This window comes from Mytilus edulis, chromosome 10, assembly GCF_963676685.1.
Source record: "Mytilus edulis chromosome 10, xbMytEdul2.2, whole genome shotgun sequence".
NCBI classification, from domain to species: domain Eukaryota; kingdom Metazoa; phylum Mollusca; class Bivalvia; order Mytilida; family Mytilidae; genus Mytilus; species Mytilus edulis.
In genome coordinates, this window is record NC_092353.1 from 33,302,043 (window position 1) to 33,325,821 (window position 23,779).

The 23,779-nt window shown below is 32.2% G+C and overlaps 2 protein-coding genes across 4 annotated transcripts in view; one reads left to right on the forward strand and one right to left on the reverse strand.

The window, feature by feature from the left end:
* Positions 1-226: 226 nt before the first annotated feature.
* Positions 227-23,779, reverse strand: part of LOC139490959 (beta-TrCP-like) — a 46,693-nt gene continuing 23,140 nt past the window's right edge. For 2 of the 3 annotated variants that reach the window (XM_071278125.1, XM_071278124.1), the window contains 9 exons: positions 23,429-23,511; positions 21,836-21,934; positions 8,465-8,655; positions 6,313-6,499; positions 5,453-5,566; positions 3,126-3,248; positions 2,556-2,737; positions 2,028-2,129; positions 227-886 (listed from right to left, as the gene is read on the reverse strand). In XM_071278125.1, coding sequence (XP_071134226.1) covers positions 748-886; positions 2,028-2,129; positions 2,556-2,737; positions 3,126-3,248; positions 5,453-5,566; positions 6,313-6,499; positions 8,465-8,655; positions 21,836-21,934; positions 23,429-23,511 — 1,220 coding nt within the window. In that variant the 3' untranslated portion in view covers positions 227-747. Of the gene's footprint in view, positions 887-2,027; positions 2,130-2,555; positions 2,738-3,125; positions 3,249-5,452; positions 5,567-6,312; positions 6,500-7,914; positions 7,933-8,464; positions 8,656-21,835; positions 21,935-23,428; positions 23,512-23,779 lie in introns of all 3 variants that reach the window. The other variant, XM_071278123.1, reaches the window with a different exon arrangement.
* LOC139490961 (integrase/recombinase xerD homolog) lies at positions 19,725-21,222 on the forward strand. Its single transcript, XM_071278127.1, has one exon. The coding sequence runs from the start codon at positions 19,890-19,892 to the stop codon at positions 20,718-20,720; it is 831 nt and encodes a 276-aa protein (XP_071134228.1). The 5' UTR covers positions 19,725-19,889; the 3' UTR covers positions 20,721-21,222.

Sequence of the window (23,779 nt, forward strand, 5' to 3'; positions counted from 1 at the left end):
CTATACACCAAATAAAGTTGACCTATTGCATATTACATTTTGTATATTAGAAAAAAAGACCAAAACACAAAAACACAAAAACTTAACTTTAACAACTGTACCATGAAAAGAAGGTCAAAGTCAGATGACACCCTGTAGTTGGACATGTTAATGCAGCCACTGTCGTATCATTCTCCCTATGTTGAGCTTTCTGTGACAAGTTGCAGGCTTGACAAAATTGAAACAATTGTTCCTAGTATTTTTATTTATAATACTGGTTCAAAGTATTAAACATTTTTACAATCTTGTACTGAAAGACTTTGGCAAGATAATATTAAATTCAATAGCTAAAATCTCAGTCATTATATTATTCATGTGTTTCAAATAAAAATTCACATAGTAACTACTGTTTTGGCACAAAGGAAAATAAATATCACAGCTAATCTCTAAATCACAGTCACAGCTAATCTATTTATCACAGTCACAGCTAATCTCTATCACAGTTGAAGCTAATATCTATACCACGGTCAGAGCTTATTATGATTTCACAGTATCAGCTGATCTCCAGATCAAAGTTGCAGCTAATCTACCAAAGTTAAGGAAATGAATTTGACTACCATTTTAAAGGCTGTTGCCAGTTTTGGGATGAAATCGGATGAAAACTACATCACTTCGAAAAGATTCCTGTTTCTTTAAATCTAATCATATGAATTAAGGTAAAATTCTCCAGACATCAGGAATTTTTCAGCACTGATTTTAAGAATAGAATCAATCAGAATTAGGTGCTTGGAAATCTAAGATTCTAATTCTGTCTTTCAGTCCTCCTACGATCCGGAGTTCATCAAATTTAATTGATTTTACAGTTCCTCCTTCTTTACCTAGTTTGTATGTCTGAATACTCTGTGGCCTGTAATAATTAAGGTAATACATATAAAAAAGTGGTAATGGGGGTACCATCATGACGAATAACAGTAAAGAGGTAAAGATTCTTGCCAAATACACTTTCTTTTAGACAATAAAAAAATCGTCAGATTTTGACGAATCACGTTAAATTTTTTCCAATAATAAAGGAAAAGATAATTATTTGAGACCTCTGACGAATCATGTTACGGATATTTTGGTGAATCACTGTAAAATTTTAACCAATTTGACGCTGACATTAGCATAAAATGACAGTCTTACGGCTGGCGGTAAAGGGCATTTCTACCCTCATATAACATTATACATTTGACCTACAGAAATTATAATATGGTGGTTGTAGTTAGTTGTTGTATATTATATTTGTTTTTCCTTTATTATTTGATACTGAGAACTTATTAGTATTCTTTGGAAACTTATTTTTGTGGAATTTGTGGGTACAGGGGAACCACAAATTTAAGTGTTCAACAAATCCTTGTTTTCAAAATTCCAATAGGGAACATACTTTTTATAATATGTCCAACAAATGACAAATTTTCTAAAGGAATGTGGGTAGAATTTGACAAAACCAAAGTTTTCCTCAATCCACAAAAATTGGTACCCACGAAAATAAATGAATCCACAGTACTTAAATTACACCATTAGTTTTCCCGTTTCAATTGTTTACCTTTGTCGTTTCAGTGCTTTCTAAAGCTTGTTATTCAGTATGTGTTTTGCTCATTGCTGAAGGTTTTACAATGACCTATAGATGCTAACCTTCCTCATTGTTCAGCCTTTGGTGGAGAGTTGTCTCATAAGAAATCATATCACATCTTCTTAATTTTATATAGAATTACTGGTTTGAATGATTATTGGTATTTAATGCCACTTTCAACATGCTTTGCTATATCAGACTAGTCAATTTTGTATCGATGGAGAACGCCAGAGTTCCCTTAGGGACCTTCGGCAGGAAATCATTGTCAATTATGATTTGATAGATGAACAAAATAGCGTTTATTATATTTCTAAACATTATGTTCAATTCTTTTCACTCATTAAATTTATAGTTACTGATGTTTACTTCACTATTGAAAACTTATTGAAAAAGAACTTTAAAATTTAAAATTTAAAACAAAACTTGCGAGACTTACTTTTTAGTATTCCATATTTTGACCAGTCCACCTTGTCCAGAACTTATTAGTGCCCCTGTTATCTTCTCTGGATCCTCAATTTTCAGCTGCACAGATTCTACCCTTTAAAACATAAAATATTAATAACCATATTGAAATGATTTAATAAGGCTTATTTGATGCATGTGTTTCACAATGAACCTAACAGTGATGTGTATATAAATGTACCAGAAAGTGACAATTTGATTTTATTTCGCTTTTTCAATTTACAATTGAGTTATTAAACAAGTCTATTTTATCATGTTATTCTGGAGATTAAAATAATAATCATATTACTTTTTCTCATATGACTTAATATATTAAATTTATTCTATATAGAAGGGTCTAGCACATTGGGCATAGTGCAAGGCGATTTGGTGCCATGATATCTCAGTAGCACGAGTTCAAAATCCCGGCCAGGGAAGAACAAAAATTAGCTATTCGCAAATTTACAGATCTAACATTGTTGAGCTGATATTTAGATGAATTATATAAAAAAAAAACAGTTACCTTTTCTCATGTTCATTGAAGGTTTTGATAAGTTTTCCAGTTTCTCTGTGTAGACAGACAACATTGTCGTACCCAGCAGCAATGAACCCTTTATGGTAACTGACAGCCATCACCGAGGTGGTGCTGCTCACCCATATTGTTTTCTTTACTTCACCAGTCTCCACATCCCATATCTTTACAGTCTGTCAAAATAATTAGAAGTATTCCTTCAATAACAGATGTAATAAATTATCTATCTCCCCTTAATTTATTTTCTACATAACTTATACACTCCATTTTAAAGGCCAATATGAGTGGTCAAGGTTGTTAAAGATCTCCATAGTAGAAGCACTACATTTAAAACACAGAAATATCCTTAATTTCCTTAATAAAGAAGTATGATCATGACATTAAAGTTGAAATTAGGGTTCTCTAGCACCATATCATAAATTCTAATTTAACTAATTTTTTCACTTATAAACAATAACCAAGATTTATTTCACTACAGCAATAAATGTAGTGACCTTTATGATATTCCTTATGTAACTGAATAAAAAAACTTATCTGAAAAACCCTTATATCTGAACATACCCTGTCAGCAGATCCTGTTATAACTAAGGTTCCATCTTCATTCATATCTACAGCAAATATTGGTTTATTATGTCCTGTCAGTGTCTTCAGCAGTAAACAGCGTGAAATATCCCATACTTTAGCCTGAAAAATGAGTCAATGTATATGTTTTATAGTTTATGTGTTACATGCATCAAAATAATAAGATCATTTTTTTGGTAAACAAGAATGTGTCCACAGTACATGGATGCCCCACTCGCACTATCATTTTCTATGTTAAGTGGACCGTGAAATTGGAATAAATTCTCTAATTTGGCATTAAAATTAGAATGATCTAATCAAAGGGAACATGTATACTAAGTTTCAAGTTGATTGGACTTCTACTTTATCTAAAACTACCTTGACCAAAAACTTTAACCTGAAATTTGCACTATCATTTTCATACCTGTCAACCTGTGACGATGAAAATGCAGGTCATGACCTGCATTGAATCAAATCTCAGGTCATAACGCGTACGAACTTTTTCGAGCTGAATTTCAGTATTTATGGTACATTTTCTTATAATGTATATCAAAGATACCAAAACATCAATGCATGTTCACTTGGTTAAGTCATGTTAAATCTTACCCCATTACACTTTTAAAGATTTTTATAAACTTGTGTATCACAGTCTTATGTCCTTTACTTTTTGTCATCATCTAAAATTTATTTTTCAAGTGTAATTTAAAATGAGACTACTAGCCTTTAAACATACCATGTAGAGGTATTACATGTATAAACATTCATCTCTCAATATATATATGTGGTGGTGTTTAACGACCTTGACTGGCCTTTCAGCCCTCGCACGGTCGGGCATCTCTCAATTGAGAAGGAAATTAGACTATGATAAAATATAGTAATACAGTTAAAGGAAGTATAAATGTAAAAAATAATTTTCAACTTTTTTTTTTTAAATTGTATAAAGGTATAAAAATAATAAAAAGTTATTTTTCAATATGTATTTGAATTTTACATTATTATGATTTAATCTTTTTCACCCATAAAACGTAAATGTAAGGAATAATTTTGAATGGTGACAAATAAGGGGAAGTAACTCTTATTTGAAATATCTTCGTAAAACAACAGGGCAATTTATTTACGACCTAAAGCTAAGGTAATTGGTGTAAATCAACAGTGTGTTTGACACCAAAGCTGTCAAGTGAAGCCATGCACTTAATGGGTCACTTAATTTGACAGTTTACATAGCTAGATGAACTGCATGTTCATGGAAGAATTACGAATTTGCCGGTATTTCAAAGGAATATTACTTATGAAAATCAATCTCAAGGCTAAGAAATACGGGTGAAATCGGGTCATTTTCGGAATTTTCGGGTTATTTCAATGACCCGGCAGGTGATCCGGGTGATCCCTCAGAATTGTGAAAATCTCGGGTCACACCCGCAGAATCCGGGTCAGTTGACAGGTATGCATTTTCTATGTTCAGTGAACCATAAAATTGGGGTCAAAGCTATAATTTGGCATTTAAATTAGAAAGATCATATCATAGGGCACATGTATACTAAGTTTCAAGTTGATTGGACTTCAACTTCATCAAAAACTACCTTGACCAAAAACTTTAACCTGAAATTTGCACTATCATTTTCTATGTTCAGTGAACCGTAAAATTGGGGTCAAAACTATAATTTGGCATTTAAATTAGAAAGATCATATCATAGGGCACATGTATACTAAGTTTCAAGTTGATTGGACTTCAACTTCATCAAAAACTACCTTGACCAAAAACTTTAACCTGAAATTTGCACTATCATTTTCTATGTTTAGTGAACGTAAAATTGGGGTCAAAACTATAATTTGGCATGTAAATTAGAAAGATCATATCATAGGGCACATGTATACTAAGTTTCAAGTTGATTGGACTTCAACTTCATCAAAAACTACCTTGACCAAAAACTTTAACCTGAAGCGGGACAGACGGACGAACGAACAGACAGACAGACAGACAGACAGACAGACAGACAGACAGACAGACAGACAGACAGACAGACAGACAGACAGACAGACAGACAGACAGACAGACAGACAGACAGACAGACAGACAGACAGACAAACAGACAGACAGACAGACAGACAGACATCTACTATTGTAGGTGGGGCATAAAAATTATGTGTTCAAGTATAATTTAAAATAAAATTGTTTGCAAATTAGATTAAACATTTCTAAAATGGTTGCTTTTTTTTAGAAGGATGCTATTGGCCTATAACAATTTTAAAACTATTGATTGCAAACAACTAATACAACTTTATGTAACTATGGCTAAGGGGTTGTTGTAGATTCCATTGGTACTTACAGTTTTGTCTTGTGATACACTAACTAATATTTTCCCATGTCTGACCATGGCCCATATTGGTCCATCATGAGCTAGAATAGATCTCGCCATTTTTCTCTCTTTCACATTCCAAATCTGTAAAACGAAATAATTGTTGCATAAGCAGTGTGATAATTATGAACCAAATGAGAGGAGGGTAAAACAAGTGAAACTGTGAGATACTGCTCACTGATGATACACCCGCCCAAATACTTGACGGATAACAGGAAGTTGTTGAGTAATGGATCTGAAAACCCATTACACAGTACAGTTGACTTTTACTGAATCTAAAAAGAGATTCATTTAAATCACAGCCAAAAATTTCATTTAACTCATTTCAGATTTTTTTTTGTCTAAGATGTCTGTTCTTGACTTAGGATCAATCAAAGTCCTAAGTTTTTTTGTGAAACCGACTCCCAACCACTTAATCTCTCTGTCTCTCCTAAACCATCACAATGATAAAAAAAATCACCATGAAACATGTACAAAATACAAAATCTAGAAAATGATTTTAGAGAAAATAAGCAGCCAAAAATATTGTTATTCTGTAAACATTTAATTTTCACCCTTTTTTTCTCTAATCTTCAAAAAATTAGACCACGCATTTCTCTAATCTTCAAAAAATTAGACCACGCATTTCTCTAATCTTCAAAAAATTAGACCACGCATTTCTCTAATCTTCATTTTTTTTGCCCGTTATTCTCTAATCTTCATTTTTTAAGGGCATTATTCTTTAATCATTTAACCCCATCCAAACCCTCATATAAAATCAGATCAGCTCTGAAAAATGAACTAACTGAGAATTTCTGTTTTACTAGTTGCAGGAAGACCATTGTTATTACCTTGATAGTTCCATCATGAGAACCACTCAGTATTAGGTTAGGGGTGAAGAAACTAAGACACCAAACTCCCCCTTGGTGTCCCTCAAATGTATGTGCACATCTTCCAGTCTTAATGTCCCAGATTTTGACTGTCTTGTCTTGACTTCCACTGACAAGTATATTTCTGTCAAAGATGACTGCCTCGACCCTGTAATAAGACATCTTCTGTTATAATATCTGGTGCAGGAATGATAGAAAATGGAAGGTGTTTTTCATATGTGTCTTACAGTGGTTTCATAAATTTTTGTGGGTACCAATTTATGTGGATGATAGAAACCTTGTATTTTCGTAGATATGTGATTTCGTGGTTGTGTCAAAATATGGTTACAACTTTATAGAAACTTGTATTTCAATGACGTTTAAATTATGGTTCACATTGTACCCACAAAACCTACAAAAATTGGTATCCAACGAATAATACTGAATCCACAGTAATCAATATAAAAACAGTGAATAAATTGAATGCATGATATATGAGGGTCTGGATGGGGGGGGGGGGGGGGGGTGTGTCTGTTATTCTGTAAACATTTAATTTTCACCCCTTTTTTTCTCTAATCTTCAAAAAATTAACCCCTGTTTTCTCTAATCTTCAAATAAATTAACCCCTTTTTTCTCTAATCTTCAAAAAATTAGACCACACATTTCTCTAATCTTCATTATTTTGCCGGTTATTCTCTAATCTTCATTTATTAAGGGCATTATTCTTTAATCATTTAACCCCATCAAAACCCTCATTTACTTTTAAAAATAACTAACTGCATCCTTATGTATACCCATTCAGATATGTTGGTCAAGGTCAAGATGATTATTCAAATGTCAGAAGACATTATGTATTTATAAAAATAAATGAATAAAATTTCATCAATCTATGAAAATGTGTACCCATGAAAATGAACATTTCCTGTTTCCATTCTCCATTTTAAATCCAAAGTTATTGATATTCTGATATTTGTTTTACATTTGATCATTTCTCTAGTATGAAACTTTTGGGTTTTTTCTTCTATAAAACAATCTCAAATTAACTTAAGAAACTGATCTTAAACTTAAAAAAGTCCACCAGAAACCTACTGGCATAAAATGCAAGAAGAATATGTAATTCAGAGAATGGGTTTTATAAACAATATTACACTCAATTTTATCTATAGAATAGAGAATAAAGAAAATTATTCAAAAATTGTGATGAACTTTTCTGAAAAATCTAAAGACAAGAATAGTTTGTTCAATTCTATATGTGAAAAAGCTGCTTTTTGTGAGTTGACAGTGTCGATCTACATCAGAAATTTAAAAAGCAGAGAAACATTTTAAAAAGATATGTGAATATACAGAAATAAAGAACTAAATTCATGAATATTAATAATAAATGGATAAAGTGAATATAAATGGATATAAGCAGAAAATATAATAAAATCAAAATAGCGCAAAAGAAGAAAGGGCACAACACAAGACAAACAAATACAAAAAATATAAAAGCTAATAATGCAATATACATTGTCTCAAACACGTCTATCATAAAAATATAAATATAAATAAATTAGTCAATGAAAAAATGCTAAATAAATATACCCAACTGCTTCCTTCCATCTGGAAAAAGAATGGTCTTATCAGCTAAATATTTACCATTAAGCTAAATTTTTAAGGGAATTTGTCTCCTGGTTGAGAGACAATAGCTTTGATGTTGCTTATATCATATTGGTAGATTTTTTTCAACTTATGGCTTTGAAAGTTCAGTCATAAATTTTCTCCAGGTCAATTTGTTTCCTTGGTAGAAAGCAAGTTTTAACATTTTCATTCTTTGGTCTCAGGTTGATGGTTTTTTCACTGGCATTTATACCACATCTTTTTATTTTTTTTTACAACTGAAAGATTTTTTTTAACTTCAAATTTAATCAGTTGCATGTTCATGCAAATATCATATATTGATTGATTGTTGGTGTTATTAACGCCACTTTTGGGCTATTTTGCGGCGGTAAGATTTTATAGGTGGAAGCAGCCCGAGTGCTGGGAGAAAACCACCGACCTTCAATAGCAAAATTGACAATCCTAGTCAATTAAGATTGGAGTCAAATTTCATATACATTTTCTATCTAATACAATATGACATGTAATTACTTACGGAGCTGAATTACCCTTCATATCTACCGTCCTGTAAGTGCCATGATGCCAGTTCCTCTCCAGAATAACATTATCTCTATACACTTTTTTCCATACAGGGTCTGTTGGTATAGTCACTTTAATGTTGACAGCATCACATTTCCATTTCCATAGCTTGTTATTATGTGCTAAACTGTACCAGGATTTACTAACCTGGAAATTACAATATATCTTAGACAAATGCTTTATGTTCGATTAGGACAAAATTGAATATTGCTAACCTTGACATTAACGTTTTTAAATGCTTTTGTTAATTCAAACCTTTGATAATTCATAAATCAAGTACCACAATAGTAAAATCTGAACTTGCTCTTTATAAAAAAAAATTTTTTTTTAAAGGAATTCCATATCTATTGCACAGTACAATAGACCATGCCAAATTCAATAATTCAATATCAGGCTCCCTAAAAAAAAATAGACAAGCAAATAAGAAAAAACAACACATGGTTCAGAGACCTAGACTTGGTACAGCCACAAAATGTGGTGGAGTTAAACTAGTTTAACATGCACAAAAACCTCCTTCTTGATCTATTTACATATCTAGATCATTTGTCTTTAAAACTGGTCTGATACAAGTTATCTATATTTAATTCTATTAAAAAAAAAGAATTTATATAGAAAGACCTTTCATATAAATCGGTGATTAAAAGAAAAAGAAGAAATATGTCAATTTGATATAACTGGTATGACTTATAATTTACAGGGGTTTTATGAGGATGGAAATGGGGGTACATTGTACCTTCATGATGAATAACAGTAAAAAATGGTGACAAGTGATGTTAACGTTCATTTTTGGTGCAGGACGATAAAATGTGCACTTTCTTTTAGACGATAAAAAAATAAAATGATTTTGACGAATCACATAAATTTATTCCCCAAAAACAACAGTACAGACAATTATTTGAGACCTCTGACAAATCAGGATTAGGATATTTTGATGAAAAACTACAGATTATCTGCCCTTGAGTATGAAGGTGTGAAAATTTGAGGAGACTAAAAAGAGAGAAATTTATATCCTCCAGTGTAATATGTTATGATATTTTTTGAAAATTTATTAGACATTATGTGAAAAGTATATTATATTCGATCGAACAGATTCATTTATGACCAAATAGTGACTTTTGCTAGATTTTTCATTTATATCTGTTATATATTGGAGTTCACAACACACAAGATGGCTGACCAGGTAATTAAAGAAAAACAACAACAATCTAACATTGTCAGTTACTTTAAAAATACACCAAAGCACAGTGCCAAAAGAGACCAACCATCTAGTAGTCCTGATAATTCACCCCCGTCAATGCAACAAGTAGAAAAACTTGCCAGACTTGTCAACCTTGATACTTCACTCAGTGACTCTAGCTTGCCCAATTCTGATAGTACTGAGAATATTATGTCATCTGTTGAAAAAGAAACGGTTTTTAAATTGTCAGATGTTGTATGTGCTACTCTAAAAAATCAAGAGTTTATGGATTCCATCATCCCTCTTATCACAGAAAAGGTCATTGAAATGGTCAAACCCAAAATTGTCCAGATAGTTGATGAATGCATGCAGCCTCACTTGCTAAGTATCAAACACAACAAAGATGCTCTTATTCTTAATACCATAGAACTTAATAAATATAAAGAGGAAATGAAAATGTTAAAAACCAAATTAGACAAGGTCGAGGCTAGAATTGAGGAACAGGAACAATATTCGCGAAGAACAAGCTTGCGATTTCATAATGTTCCAGCTCCAACTGACGATAATGGTGACATAATTAAACCTATTAACACTGATGCACTTGTACTTGATATTTGTAATAAAAATCTCAAATTGAATTTGAACACAAGAGACATTGGCCGGTCCCATCCAATTGGTGACATTAAAGATGGCAAAATTGCAATCATTGTACGCTTCCTGTCATACCGTCAGAGACAATTAGTCTTCAACAGCAAGCGTTATTTAAAAGGAAACAAAAGCAAAATTTTCATTGCTGAAAATCTAACCAAACACAGGTATGATCTGCTACATAGATTAAACACTTTGCGTGAAAAAGATATCATACACTCCTTTTGGACACATGACGGGTCCATAATAGTAAAAACAACAGAAAATGCTCGTCCTAAAAAGATTTACTCAAGGCAAGACATATACAGACTTGGTGGGGAAGTCCTTGAAGGTGATGACCAGAATGAGGATTAGACATTCCGTTACCATCATATTCTTGTTTGTTTTGTCTAAATAAAGTTTACAAATTCACAAATTTACTCGGAACTGTATGATCTAGTTTAATACTATGTACAATATGTAATTTGTCAATATACTTTTTTAAGAAAATTCTTTAACTAGTAAAGACTATGCGTGTTTACTTAATTTTTAACAGTAACTGTTGTATAATACACGTGTTTAGAAACACGTGGTAGTGTTTACATACACTAAAATAATACATCTTTGGCAATGTCAATAGGTTTAAATTCTACTCTATATCTCATGAGTGATAATCAACGAAGTGTCCTTTAATAAACATTGTACCACGTGACAATCGTTACGGTTATTATGTCCAAGCTAAATTTATAGTATACCTTACCTTATTTGACAACAATTTATATGTTTATTACCACTTTCGATATAATTCAGAGAGGCGCATAAAAATTGGTCACTTAATTGGGATTATTTCATCTAAGTATGTTATTAAAGTATCATTAACACAAAATCTTTGTTAAAAATTCAGCTCTCTGATATTTGCAATATCAACATCGAATATTTACGATGTTGAAATATTGCTTTTTGTACATGTACATATTTTTCTTTTTTTCTTTACTTTTTATTTTTCTGAAATTCATGAAGGGTCATTCGAATTATAATTGTCCATGCTATGTATCATGTTTTACAATGCAGTCCTATATTGTTATCCTTTTCTATTGTATTGTATTTGACAATGGGTAATGATATTGTATCGTACAGGATAACAATAGGACTGTTTTATCACAAGACTAGTTTGGGTTGTTTGAGAAAAACAGTTTACCGGTATTGTTTTTCCTTAAATGATATGCTGGCAGAATTAATAAAAATGATATCAAGATTTAAACTAAGTATACGCAATTTATATAGAACTTGTAGTAATTTGATTTCTTTTTATATATTGCTTTTATGTTTATTATTAATATGTGGTGACATTGAACCGAACCCGGGTCCTGAGCGCACACACGAGTATTCCGAGAAAACATTGTCAATTTTCCATTGCAACATTAGAAGCCTTAGAAATAAACTGAACTATATTGCCGATATTATTGAGGATTATGATGTAGTATTTTTCACAGAAACACATTTAGACTCTAATATTACTGATTACGATATATCTATTATGGGGTTTGAAGCACCAGTTCGAAAAGACAGAAATTCACATGGTGGTGGTATTATCATGTATTTTAAAAATTACGTTCACATAATCCGTCGACAAGATTTAGAGCATGATGAAATTGAGAGCATGTGGTTTGAGTTAAAGACCAAACTTCGATCTATTTTGATTAATATAAATTATAGGTCGGAAAAGCAATCTACAGTTTATTTCTGGCAATACTTTGATCAAATGTTGAAAAACGCCCTTGATGAAAATAATCATATAATTTGCTTAGGTGATCTGAATAAAAATTTTATGTCTGATCTACCGTCAAATATTAGAGATATTATTTTTATTAATGGCCTGATTAACATAATTGACAAAGCCACGCACTTTGACACACGAACAAGTAGCTCGTCACTACTTGACCCTATTTTAGTTACAGACTCTATACCAGTTTTAGATAAAGACACAATACCTATTGATAGAGGTATAAGTGACCATGATGGAACATATGTCACAATTGATTGTGGTTTTAGTAAAAGTCGAACATATATTAGATCTATATGGGATTATAAAAGAGGGGATTATGACTTGATGAAACAAAAAGTACTTAATACTAATTGGGAAATTTTGATTTCTGATGCAAGTGATGTTCATGTTGCTGCTACAAATTTCACTAACACTTTTATTAATATAGCATCTGCGTGTATACCTACAAGGGAAGTAACTATAAGATGTGATGATAAAGTTTGGTTTGATTCAAATTTGAGACGGGAAACCAGAAAACGGGACAGATTTCGAAATTTTTTTATGCGTTCACATAGTACATCTGCTGAACATAAATATAAGCAACAAAGGAACAAAGTTAATAATTTAAAAAAGCAAGCTAAAAAGCATTTTTACGCGACTATTAACGAGAATTTGGATGAACTTAAAGTTGCAAACTGTAAACAGTATTGGAAGACCATCAATATGCTAATTAAAAGCGACAGACCAACTCATGATATTCCTCCGCTAAGAGACCCGGATCATAACTTTAACCTTGCGTATGAAGGAACAGAAAAGTCTGAGATTTTAAATAAATATTTTTGTTCTATTTCTAATATAAATGATGCTAATAAAAGTTTACCGGAATTTGATGATCGCTGTCATGATTTTCTTTCGCAGATAATTGTTAGTGAACAAGATGTACTTGATATTATTTCCACGCTTGATCCAAATAAAGCGGTAGGACCAGATATTGTTAGCAACAGAATGTTACTTGCTGTTAGAAATGAAATTTCAAAACCATTATGTTTACTTTTTAATAAATCACTTCATGAGAGAGTATTTCCCGATCAATGGAAAATTGCATATGTTATTCCCTTATTCAAAAGTGGTGACAAATCACTTCCTTCTAACTACAGGCCTGTCTCCTTATTGTCATGTGTGAGTAAATTATTAGAAAAAATTGTTTTCAAAAATATTTTTAACCATTTACATGAAAATAAACTGTTGTATAAGTATCAATCTGGATTTATTCCAGGATATTCCACTACGCACCAATTAATTGAACTTTACAACAAAATTTTATTGGCGCTAAATGAAAAGCTAGTTACTAGCATTACATTTGCAGATATAAGTAAAGCTTTTGATACGGTTTGGATTAAGGCTTTACTATACAAACTTGAAAAATATGGTATAAAGGGAGACTTGCTGTGTTGGTTAAAAAGCTACCTATGTAGCCGATCTCAGAAAGTTGTCTTAAAAGATTCACTTTCAAAATTTGGAAAATTAAACGCCGGTGTGCCTCAGGGTTCGGTATTAGGACCGTTATTGTTTTTGATATATATTAATGATATAGCTGATGGTTTTTCTGGATTTGGGAGGCTTTTTGCAGATGACACTTCAATAGGTCATACTGCTCCTAATGAATCGATCTTAAGAAATTTAATCAGCACAGATCTTGTTTATTTAAATGCGTGGTCAAACAGATGGCTAGTGAAGTTTAACCCAAATAAAACAGATATTATGATATTCAGTATGAAAACTATACAAAGTAATTTTTCTTTTGATTTTGATGGCACTACATTAGAGCCTGTTCATACGCATAAACATCTTGGTGTCATATTTAGTAGTGATTGTAAATGGAGTAAGCATGTTGATAAGCTGATAGAAAAAACTTCGAAGCAGCTTAATGTTTTACGAAAACTAAAATTTAGACTTAAGAGGGAATATTTGGAAAAAATTTATATGACTTTTATTCGGCCAATTTTGGAGTATTCGTCAGAAGTATGGGATAACTGTGGACAAACAAATTCTGATCGGTTGGAAAATATCCAAATCGAGGCTGCTCGAATAGTTACGGGATTAACAAGTTACGCTAGCCGGAACAGTATCTATTTGGAGACGGGATGGGAAAACTTAAGCGTCAGACGGGAGGTTAAAAAATTATCTATGTTTTATAAGATTATAAATAACCAAGCGCCAGATTATTTACACGATTTGGTTCCGGATTTTGTATCAGATATTTGTAATTATAATTTGCGTAACAGTCAAAATATTACTATTCCCGTAAATCGTTTATCAGCTTATCAACAGTCTTATTTTCCGTCATCTATTGCACTGTGGAACTCTTTAGACTTAAGTATAAGACATATTCCTACATTTTCCTTTTTTAAATTAAACTTGCACAAACTATACTATAGAAATAATAAATCTCCGAGATTTGGTTCATTAGGAGATCGTTTGTATTCTGTTTTACACACAAGGCTGCGTAACAGATGTAGCGCACTGCGTGCTGACTTGTTCAAAGCAAATTTGATACAAAATGCATATTGTGCATGTGGTTTTATGAATGAAAATGTTGAACACTATCTATTATATTGTATTCATTTTTCAGCTCAGAGAAATCTGATGTTAAACGAAATTAATGTCTTAAATGTAAATATTACTATAGATTTATTATTATTTGGTGATCATGCTTTAAGTACTGAAGAAAATGATAATATTTGTTTATCTGTTCAAAGGTATATAAAAAATACCAAACGTTTTTCTCTGCATTTACAACCTTAATTCTGTTTACAACACATGTGATTAAAGATATTTCTATATACATGTAATGACAATAATCGAATGATCTTGGTGAATATTTACTGTTGTGTTTTGTTATCAATAACGATTCAATGGATTTTAACGAAAGAATATAAGAATAAGTTTCAAATCTATACTTACCATTGTGCAGCATACATCCTTTTCGTAAACTTGGATTATATGTTAAGATCCCATGCTTTATCATGAGAAAAACACACACACTTATTTAAGTTATGTCCACAAGAACAAAATTTGCGCATAGGTAATTCCACTAACCATTCGGTGTGTTTGTGTCGTATTTATACAATGTATTTATCAAAGTTGTACAAAAGTCGAACATGAAGAATGTTGTTGTTGTTTATAGTAAACACGTGTTAAGTTATTTATAGTAAGGTCGGTTTGAAAGGGGTTTAAAGTTTCATGCACGAGTGAATTCATGTAGTTTAAAGTCATTCGAGCCATTGCAGTTAAAGTGACCAGTAGCACTTAATATACCCGCTTCATATAACACGTGTGTTGGTATGGCTAGTTCCGAAAGAGAAGAAAGTCCACCGTCAAGACATTCTGACATTAATGTTACAGATCGAGATACTGTAACGAAGATTGCAGATATCACTTTCAACAACTTCAAGCAGTACTTCGACAGCAAAATTCGCAGCCTGAAGAGAGAACTCAAAGAGGACGCGACTAATAAATCCGAAAGAGTGGTAAAACAACTTAAATCAGAACATTCGTACAAGTTTAAGTTTAATGGTAATCAGGTCCAACATGAATTCAACTCGGATATTGACTACGAGGTATCCAGGATTAAACGCGCGGCAGAGCGTGAGGACTATTCCAAAGTCCGTGACATTTGTTCCGACATCAGAGATAAGATTCACAAGAGAAACAAATGCATCAAAATTGCCGATAAGTCGCCAGCAGGGTGGGATACCGTGAGGGAATATATGTCTGATGACCTTGCTTCAGACTCGGAGGACGAAAAGAAGATTCGGTCAGCGGAAACTCGAGCTATACGTGGTAAGAAGCAGAAGGAACAAGCACGCGTTAAAAGTAGGAATGGTGGAAATCCTTCAGTTAGGACAGCACCCGAAGATCTTCCGTCTACTTCCAATTCTACCAATCGTAGTTTTCGTCCCTACCAGTATGAAAAGCAAGTCGGACCCAAGTCGACAGATCGCTGCTTCAGATGTAACGGTCAAGGACATTGGAGACGTGATTGCACAAGATACAACAAGACAACGAACGGAAATTAAAGATATAAATGATAAGTATTCTTTAAATCTTATTGATACTGAAAATCTTGGTAAAAATGAACATTTAGATATTATTCAATTAGATTCATTTGAATATGAAAAATCTTTTCAGTCTGCATCTGTAAAAGGGAGATTAAAAGAACATTTAAACTATTGGCAAGAAATTGATACAAATACATTTGTTTTAGACATTATTAAAAACGGTTATTCCATCCCGTTTATCACGACTCCGCCAGTTATGTTTAACGAGAACAATAAGTCAGCTTATAATAATGCTGAATTTGTTGCAGAAGCTATTTCAGATTTACTTAAAAATAATTGTATTGTACAGGTAAAATCGAGACCTCATGTTGTCAATCCACTAACTGTTTCAGTTCAAAGTTCAGGGAAAAAGAGGTTAATTCTTGATCTACGTTTAGTTAACGAACACGTTTGGAAGAGTAAAATTAAGTTTGAGGATTGGAGAATTGCTTTGCAGTATTTTGATAGAAATAATTACACGTTTAAATTCGATTTAAGGTCGGGATATCATCATTTGGACATTGAACAATCTTGCCATACCTATTTAGGTTTTTCGTGGAAACAGAATTTTTATGTGTTTACGGTTTTACCTTTTGGATTGTCATCCAGTCCTTATATATTTACTAAATGCCTAAGGCCGCTAGTTAAACACTGGAGAAAATGTGGAATTCGCATTGTTTTATATCTTGATGACGGATGGGGAACGAACAGTACTTTTGATTCTTGTAATGCAGATTCAAATTTTGTTTTAAAATCTTTGACTGAAGCAGGTTTTGTAATAAATACAGAAAAATCCGTTTGGAAACCGTGTCAGGAGTTAATATGGTTAGGTATAATTTGGAATTCGAAAACGCACACTATTCACATTCCCGACAAACGAGTTTTAGATCTCACTCTTAGTATTGATCACGTGGTAAATAGTTTACCTTCTATTTCTGCACGAAATTTAGCTAGAATAACGGGACGTATTGTTTCTATGTCACCTGTACTAGGTAACGTGACGAGATTGATGACCAGAAATATTTATCGGTTGATTGAATCTAGAGTGTCATGGGATTATACATTTAAATTATCGGACCAAGATGTTATAAACGAGTTGTTATTTTGGAAAGTACATGTTTCTAAACTAAATGTAAAGTGTTTGTCGGATTATAAGATTCCTTCTGTAGTTATGTATTCTGATGCGAGCAGTTTTGCCTGTGGTGCATATTCGTGTCAATTAGATGATAAAATATTTCACAAAATGTGGTCTGAGGATGAAAGAAAAAGGAGTTCTACGTGGAGAGAAATGTATGCCATAAAAAGTTGCTTAGAAACTTTTCAGTATCGCAGTTAGTCGGGAAAGTAGTGAAATGGTTCACGGATTGCCTTAATTGTATTCATATTATTCAGACTGGTAGTTCAAAACCTGATTTACATCAGTTAGCTATGACCATATTTTCAGTATGTGTTAAAAATTCGATATATTTAGATATACAGTGGATTCCTAGAGATCAAAATGCCCAGGCTGATTCCTTAAGTAGGATTTTTGATTATGATGATTGGAGTGTGACTGATGAATTTTTTCATTTTATAGATGACTTGTTTGGGCCGCATACATGCGATAGATTTGCGGATAGCAATAATAATAAAATTGCTAGTTTTAATTCAAAATTTCATACACAAGGTACATCAGGTGTAGACGCTTTTGCTTTTAATTGGGTAAACGATAATAATTGGTCAGTGCCACCTATTAACTTAATTAGCCGAGTGATCAAACACAGTGTAGCTTGTAAAGCTAGATGTACGTTAGTGGTCCCGAAGTGGATATCTGCATCATATTGGCCATTATTATTTCAAAGAAACATGTTATGTCAATCTTACATCGCAGATATGTTAGAATTTAAAGATGCAAGAGATATTTATAAACACGGATCTAATAAAAAGTCTTTATTTGGATCAGATAGATTTACAGGCAGTGTTCTTGTTGTTCGCATTGTTCCTTAATAATGTTATATTGTACAAATAAAATTGAAGATCTCAATGAATTAGTTTGGTCAAGTATTTATAAGTATGTGAAGTTATTATTGCTATTGATACAAAATAGTAGGTTGGAGGCAGTTGGTTAAAATAAAGCCACTTGGATTGTTGGTATGATAGCCACTGGGAAAATTTGTTATTGAAGCCACTAGGCAGGTTGTTTAAATTAAGACATTCAGCTTGGTATGATAGTCATGGAAAATTTTTGTTATATTAAAGCCACGGGGTGTTTGTTTTTGAAGCCACTAGGCAGGTTGTTAAAATTAAGCCTCCGAACTTGTTTGTAAGCCACTACGCAGGCTGTTAAAATTAAGCCATTGCGCTTGATGGTATGATAGCCACTGAGTAATGTTATATTAAAGCCACTGGGCAGGTTGTTTAAAATCAAGCCACTGGACTGTTGTTTTTAAGGCCACTGGGCTTGTTGTTTTTTGAAACACTGGAAGTTTTGTGACATTAAAGCCACTGGGCTTATGTCATTGAAGCGACTGGGATTGTTGGTATGAAGCCACTGGGCTTGTTGGTATACATGGTATAAAGCCACTGGGCTTGTTGATATAAAAGCCACTGATCTTGTCACTAAAGCCACTGGGCTTGCTATGAAGCCACTGGGCTTTGTTGATATGAAAGCCACTGGGCTTGGTGTTATTAGAGCCACTAGGCTTGTTGGTATGAAGCCACTGGGTTTTTTGGTATAAAGCCACTGGGCTTGGTGTTATTAGAGCCACTGGGCTTGTTGGTATAAAGCCACTGGGCTTGATGTTATTAGAGCCACTGGGCTTATGTCATTGAAGCCACTGGCCTTGTTTTTGGTATGAAGCCACTGGGCTTGCTGGTATAAAGCCACTGGGCTTGGTGTTATTAGAGCCACTGGGCTTATGTCATTGAAGCCACTGGGCTGGTTGATATAAAAGCCACTGGGCTTGGTGTTATTAGAGCCACTGGGCTTATGTCATTGAAGCCACTGGGCTTGTTGGTATGAAGCCACTGGGCTTTTTGGTATAAAGCCACTGGGATTGTTGATATAAAATTCATTGGTTGGTTGTTCTTGAAGCACTGGGCAGGTTGTTCAAATAAAGTCACTGGGCTGGGTAATTTCTGAAGCCACTTGGTTTGTTGGTATTGAACCACTGGGAAGTTCTTTGTGGTATTGAAGTCAGTGAGCTTATGTTTTTGAAGTCACGCCATGTGTTGTATATATAAGTCAATAGGCTTATGAGTATTAAAGCCAACGGGTTTGTTGGTATGGTAGCCATTGGGCAAATTCATTTCGCTTATGTTTTTGAAGCCAATGGGCTTTAAAAGTAACTGGGTTGATTGTATTTGGTCACCAGACTGACGGTTATTATAAAATACTTGTTTTTACATTGAGCTGAATGTTGACGAAAAGATTTCTTAGTGTCACTGATCGAAACACTACACGTTTACGTTCTGTTACTTAAAATACACATTGTATGCCAACAAATTTATTAACGGGTTATATATTTTCTTTTCGTTTATACATGTTTCAGATTTGTTTCATGTTGGGAGGTGGACGGAATTTCATAAAGAAAAGGATAAGAGTTTAAAAGGATTATTATTCAAATTACCAGAAACTGTTTTGAAATCTAAAGCTCAAAATACAGTCAAGAAGTATAATTATGCTTTCCGAAGTTGGTGTAAATGGTGTAAAAATTATGATTCTGTAAACAGCATGCCAGCCACCGATTATCATGTTAGTTTGTATCTAATTTATTTGATGCAAAATGAGTGTTCGTCGTCTAAAATAGAAGAAGTAATATATTCTATTGCTTGGGCACATAATATAGCTGGATATAACAATCCATGTGCATCTGAGCTAGTCAAAAATGTAGCTGAAGGTGCAAAGAGGCAGCTTTCTCGTCCTTGTTCTAAAAAGGAACCCATTACACCAGAAATACTTACTCAATTAGTTAATAGATTTGGTTCTACTGAAAATCTGTTGGATAAACGAATAGTGACTATGTGTTTGATAGGCTATGCCGGTTTTCTGAGATTTTCAGAAATAGTTAATATTAGGGCATGTGATATCCAATTTCAATCTACACATATGTCTATTTTTATAGAAAAGAGCAAGACGGACAAATACAGGCAGGGAAGTTGTGTTATAATTGCGAAAAGTAACAATATTACATGTCCAGTTACTTGTTTAGAGAGCTATATTAAAGATGCTGACATAAATCTTGAAGATGATAAATTTATTTTTCGGCAAATAACATTCTTTAAGAAAGCGAATACTCATAAGCTTCGTAATGATTCAAGACACATCTCATATACTAGAGCCAGAGAATTATTATTAGAAAAATTACAATGTTTAGGTCTTGATAAAACTAAGTTTGGATTACACTCGTTAAGATCTGGTGGTGCTACTTCAGCCGCTAACGCTGGGATTTCGGATAGAATTTTCAAGAAACACGGAAGGTGGAAATCAGACAGAGCAAAAGATGGTTACGTAAAAGAGGACCTTAAAACACAGTTGTCTGTTTCACAAAATTTAGGAATTTAATAAATAGTCTTTTTCCTTATGTTTTTTCCCGTTCTTTGTGTGTCGAAAATGTGCACTTGTCTCTGCAAGTGGCGTCTCCCATGTGAGAGTTTGTGGTTATTTGATAAATATTTTATATTCGTTTGAGTTTACGAATTAGAATTTAAATGTATTTATCAAAGTTGTACAAAAGTCGAACATGAAGAATGTTGTTGTTGTTTATAGTAAACACGTGTTAAGTTATTTATAGTAAGGTCGGTTTGAAAGGGGTTTAAAGTTTCATGCACGAGTGAATTCATGTAGTTTAAAGTCATTCGAGCCATTGCAGTTAAAGTGACCAGTAGCACTTTTCCAAATAAATAATATAATAATTTTATATTATTTATTTTCAGATTTGTTCATCTTTAGTATGCGGTAACCAGTACCAGATGAGAATGTTCGGTGTATTTACACAAAAACATTGATTCATTATACATATACGAATAATAAAATGTGCACTTGTCTCTGCAAGTGGCGTCTCCCATGTGAGAGTTTGTGGTTATTTGATAAATATTTTATATTCGTTTGAGTTTACGAATTAGAATTTAAGTAAAAAGATGCACTCGATTAAAATCCATTGATTCGCTTCAAAAAGTTTCCTTTTGTTTTCATGTCTTTATTCTTAAACTATTTGTTAGTATGAAATATTTGATGTGTTCATTAATTAATGTGTATATTTTGTATTTGTTTTGGAGAAGACGTTACTAAGTTGTAAAACTTGTGTCTGATCCTTTTGTCATTTTGAACAATAAAATATGTTTAAACTAAACTAAAAAATGGTGACAAGTGATGTTAACGTTAATTTTTGGTGCAGGACGATAAAATGTGCACTTTCTTTTAGACGATAAAAAAATAAAATGATTTTGACGAATCACATAAATTTATTCCCCAAAAACAACAGTACAGACAATTATTTGAGACCTCTGACAAATCAGGATTAGGATATTTTGATGAATCACGGTTAAATTTTAATCAATTTGACACTAATGGCAGCTGAAAGTGGTCTTTTAATGCCTGACAGTAAAGGACATTACTACCGTCTTTGAAGCACGGCAAGCAATGCTAATAAAAGAGTGGTACAGTGAATTTTTCATTACCTCAGCACATTTACATAGTTCCTTTGGATCTAGAATATTCAGTATACATAAAACTATTTTTTCTGGAAGTAAGGTTAAAAAGTCTCTATGTCGTCTAACCTGAAAAATAAGTAGAAAATCGTCATATGGGTTAAATTTCATCTGCATCTTTCCATTCAGTTATATGTAAACTACATTATTTTCATAAATCCATTTCTTTGTTTAGAAATTAAGAAAGAATAAAAATATCACGTTTTACACATCTTTGCTTCAATTGAAAGTATATCAAGTGAAGCCATTAATAATGCATTTTAATGCTGACTTAAAAAGTGAATATAAATATATAAGATAACATTATTCTCAATAGCATTTAGTGCTTCCGAACTAAAATGATCTATAAAATTATTTTTTTTAATTTTTCAGATGATAAATTAGAATTTATTAAGAAACTAAGGTCATACATTATTAACTACATTCATCTGCTAAAAATAAATTTTTGATTGCTTTGTTGGTACCTCAAAAGATGACTGAGTTTTTATTTATTGTGAATATATTTTAAAATCATTTATTTATCTAAGATTCTTTATATAAGTAGTAGTGAATATACTTTTGTGCCATCAATTCACGTTTATTTACCATATCAGAAATTAAATTTAATCCCATTGTTAAAAATATGAAACCAGTCATACAATCAATCTTTTTTAAAAGGACTATATTCTTTAATGATAATCTAGTTTTTATATACTGATCAAATTTTAAATATCGAATATACATACATGGGGTCTATCTAGAATATAAATTTCATTTTGTATGAAACAAGTAGTGTCTTGAAAATAAACTAATACAAGTAAATACATTTATTTAGTACTAAATGCTGTAATATTTACTATGAATCTGTCAAGTGTAAGCTTATATCCAGAAGAATTAAAACTTACATATTGACTAAACATGTGTTTTTACAAATCTTTACTTGACAATTTTTTAGTACTAAATAAAGGTGTCTAAGATACTCTTTTTTCAGGTTCAGTATAAATTAGTCTTAGATAATTTGTTCAAGTTCTTATAAAGTTTCTTACATATAGGATTTTTATTCTAATGTTTCTTATAAATGCTATCAGATACTGTTTTAAATTAACTTCAAGCTTGTCTTAAGAATACCATTATATATTTGAATTTTTTTCCATCAAAAAAGAAAAAAGTGGTTAACTGCATATTTTACACAATGTCAAAATACAGTTCAATTCTCTGAACTTTTGTAGAGTACAAGAAAACCAGTTCTGGAGAAGCTTTTTTCTGTTATAAAAAATATAAATACTTGTATTTGTACCCAGGGCTTGTAACTTTTGTAACCTCTCTCGCTTGTTTTATGCTTTTTGTGACTATTTATTGTTGTATTTATTATCTTTGTACCGATGAAATGCATTGGCTTTATGAGAATAAAGTTATATCTAAAACATTTTTTTTTTTTTTACATGGATACACAGCATGATTATATGGATTATATATAGGACCAATATCACAGTATATACTTAACAAACTAAAACTTGATATAAAATTATGTTGACTGGGGAATGTAAATAGGACCAATATCACAGTACAGCTGTATATACTTACCAACATAAAACTTGATATAAAGTAATGTTGTCGAGGATCTAATTTTAATATCAGCTTATGTAGAAATTCATTTCGTTTTACATCTGCCAATATAAGAAGAATTGTATAATGCATTTACAAATACAATTAATTTAATTTGTTACCCTGTAATTTAAATATTTTATGTGTTTACATTTTTAAGTAATTCAATGTTAAACAAACACGGAGAGTGAAAATCAAGAAGTTGTGTTTGTTTTTGATTATGAATTACTGTTTAAATAAAACTTTTCTAGTCAAAATTTAAACTTATCTAATATTCTCTTTCAAGTATTTAAATTAATGTTTTAAATGACAACTTGAAATATTTGAACT

What these genes read in the sequence shown, in the direction of transcription:
- LOC139490961 (XM_071278127.1), top strand. Translation starts at nt 19,890, where the DNA reads ATGCCAGCCACCGATTATCATGTTAGTTTGTATCTAATTTATTTGATG.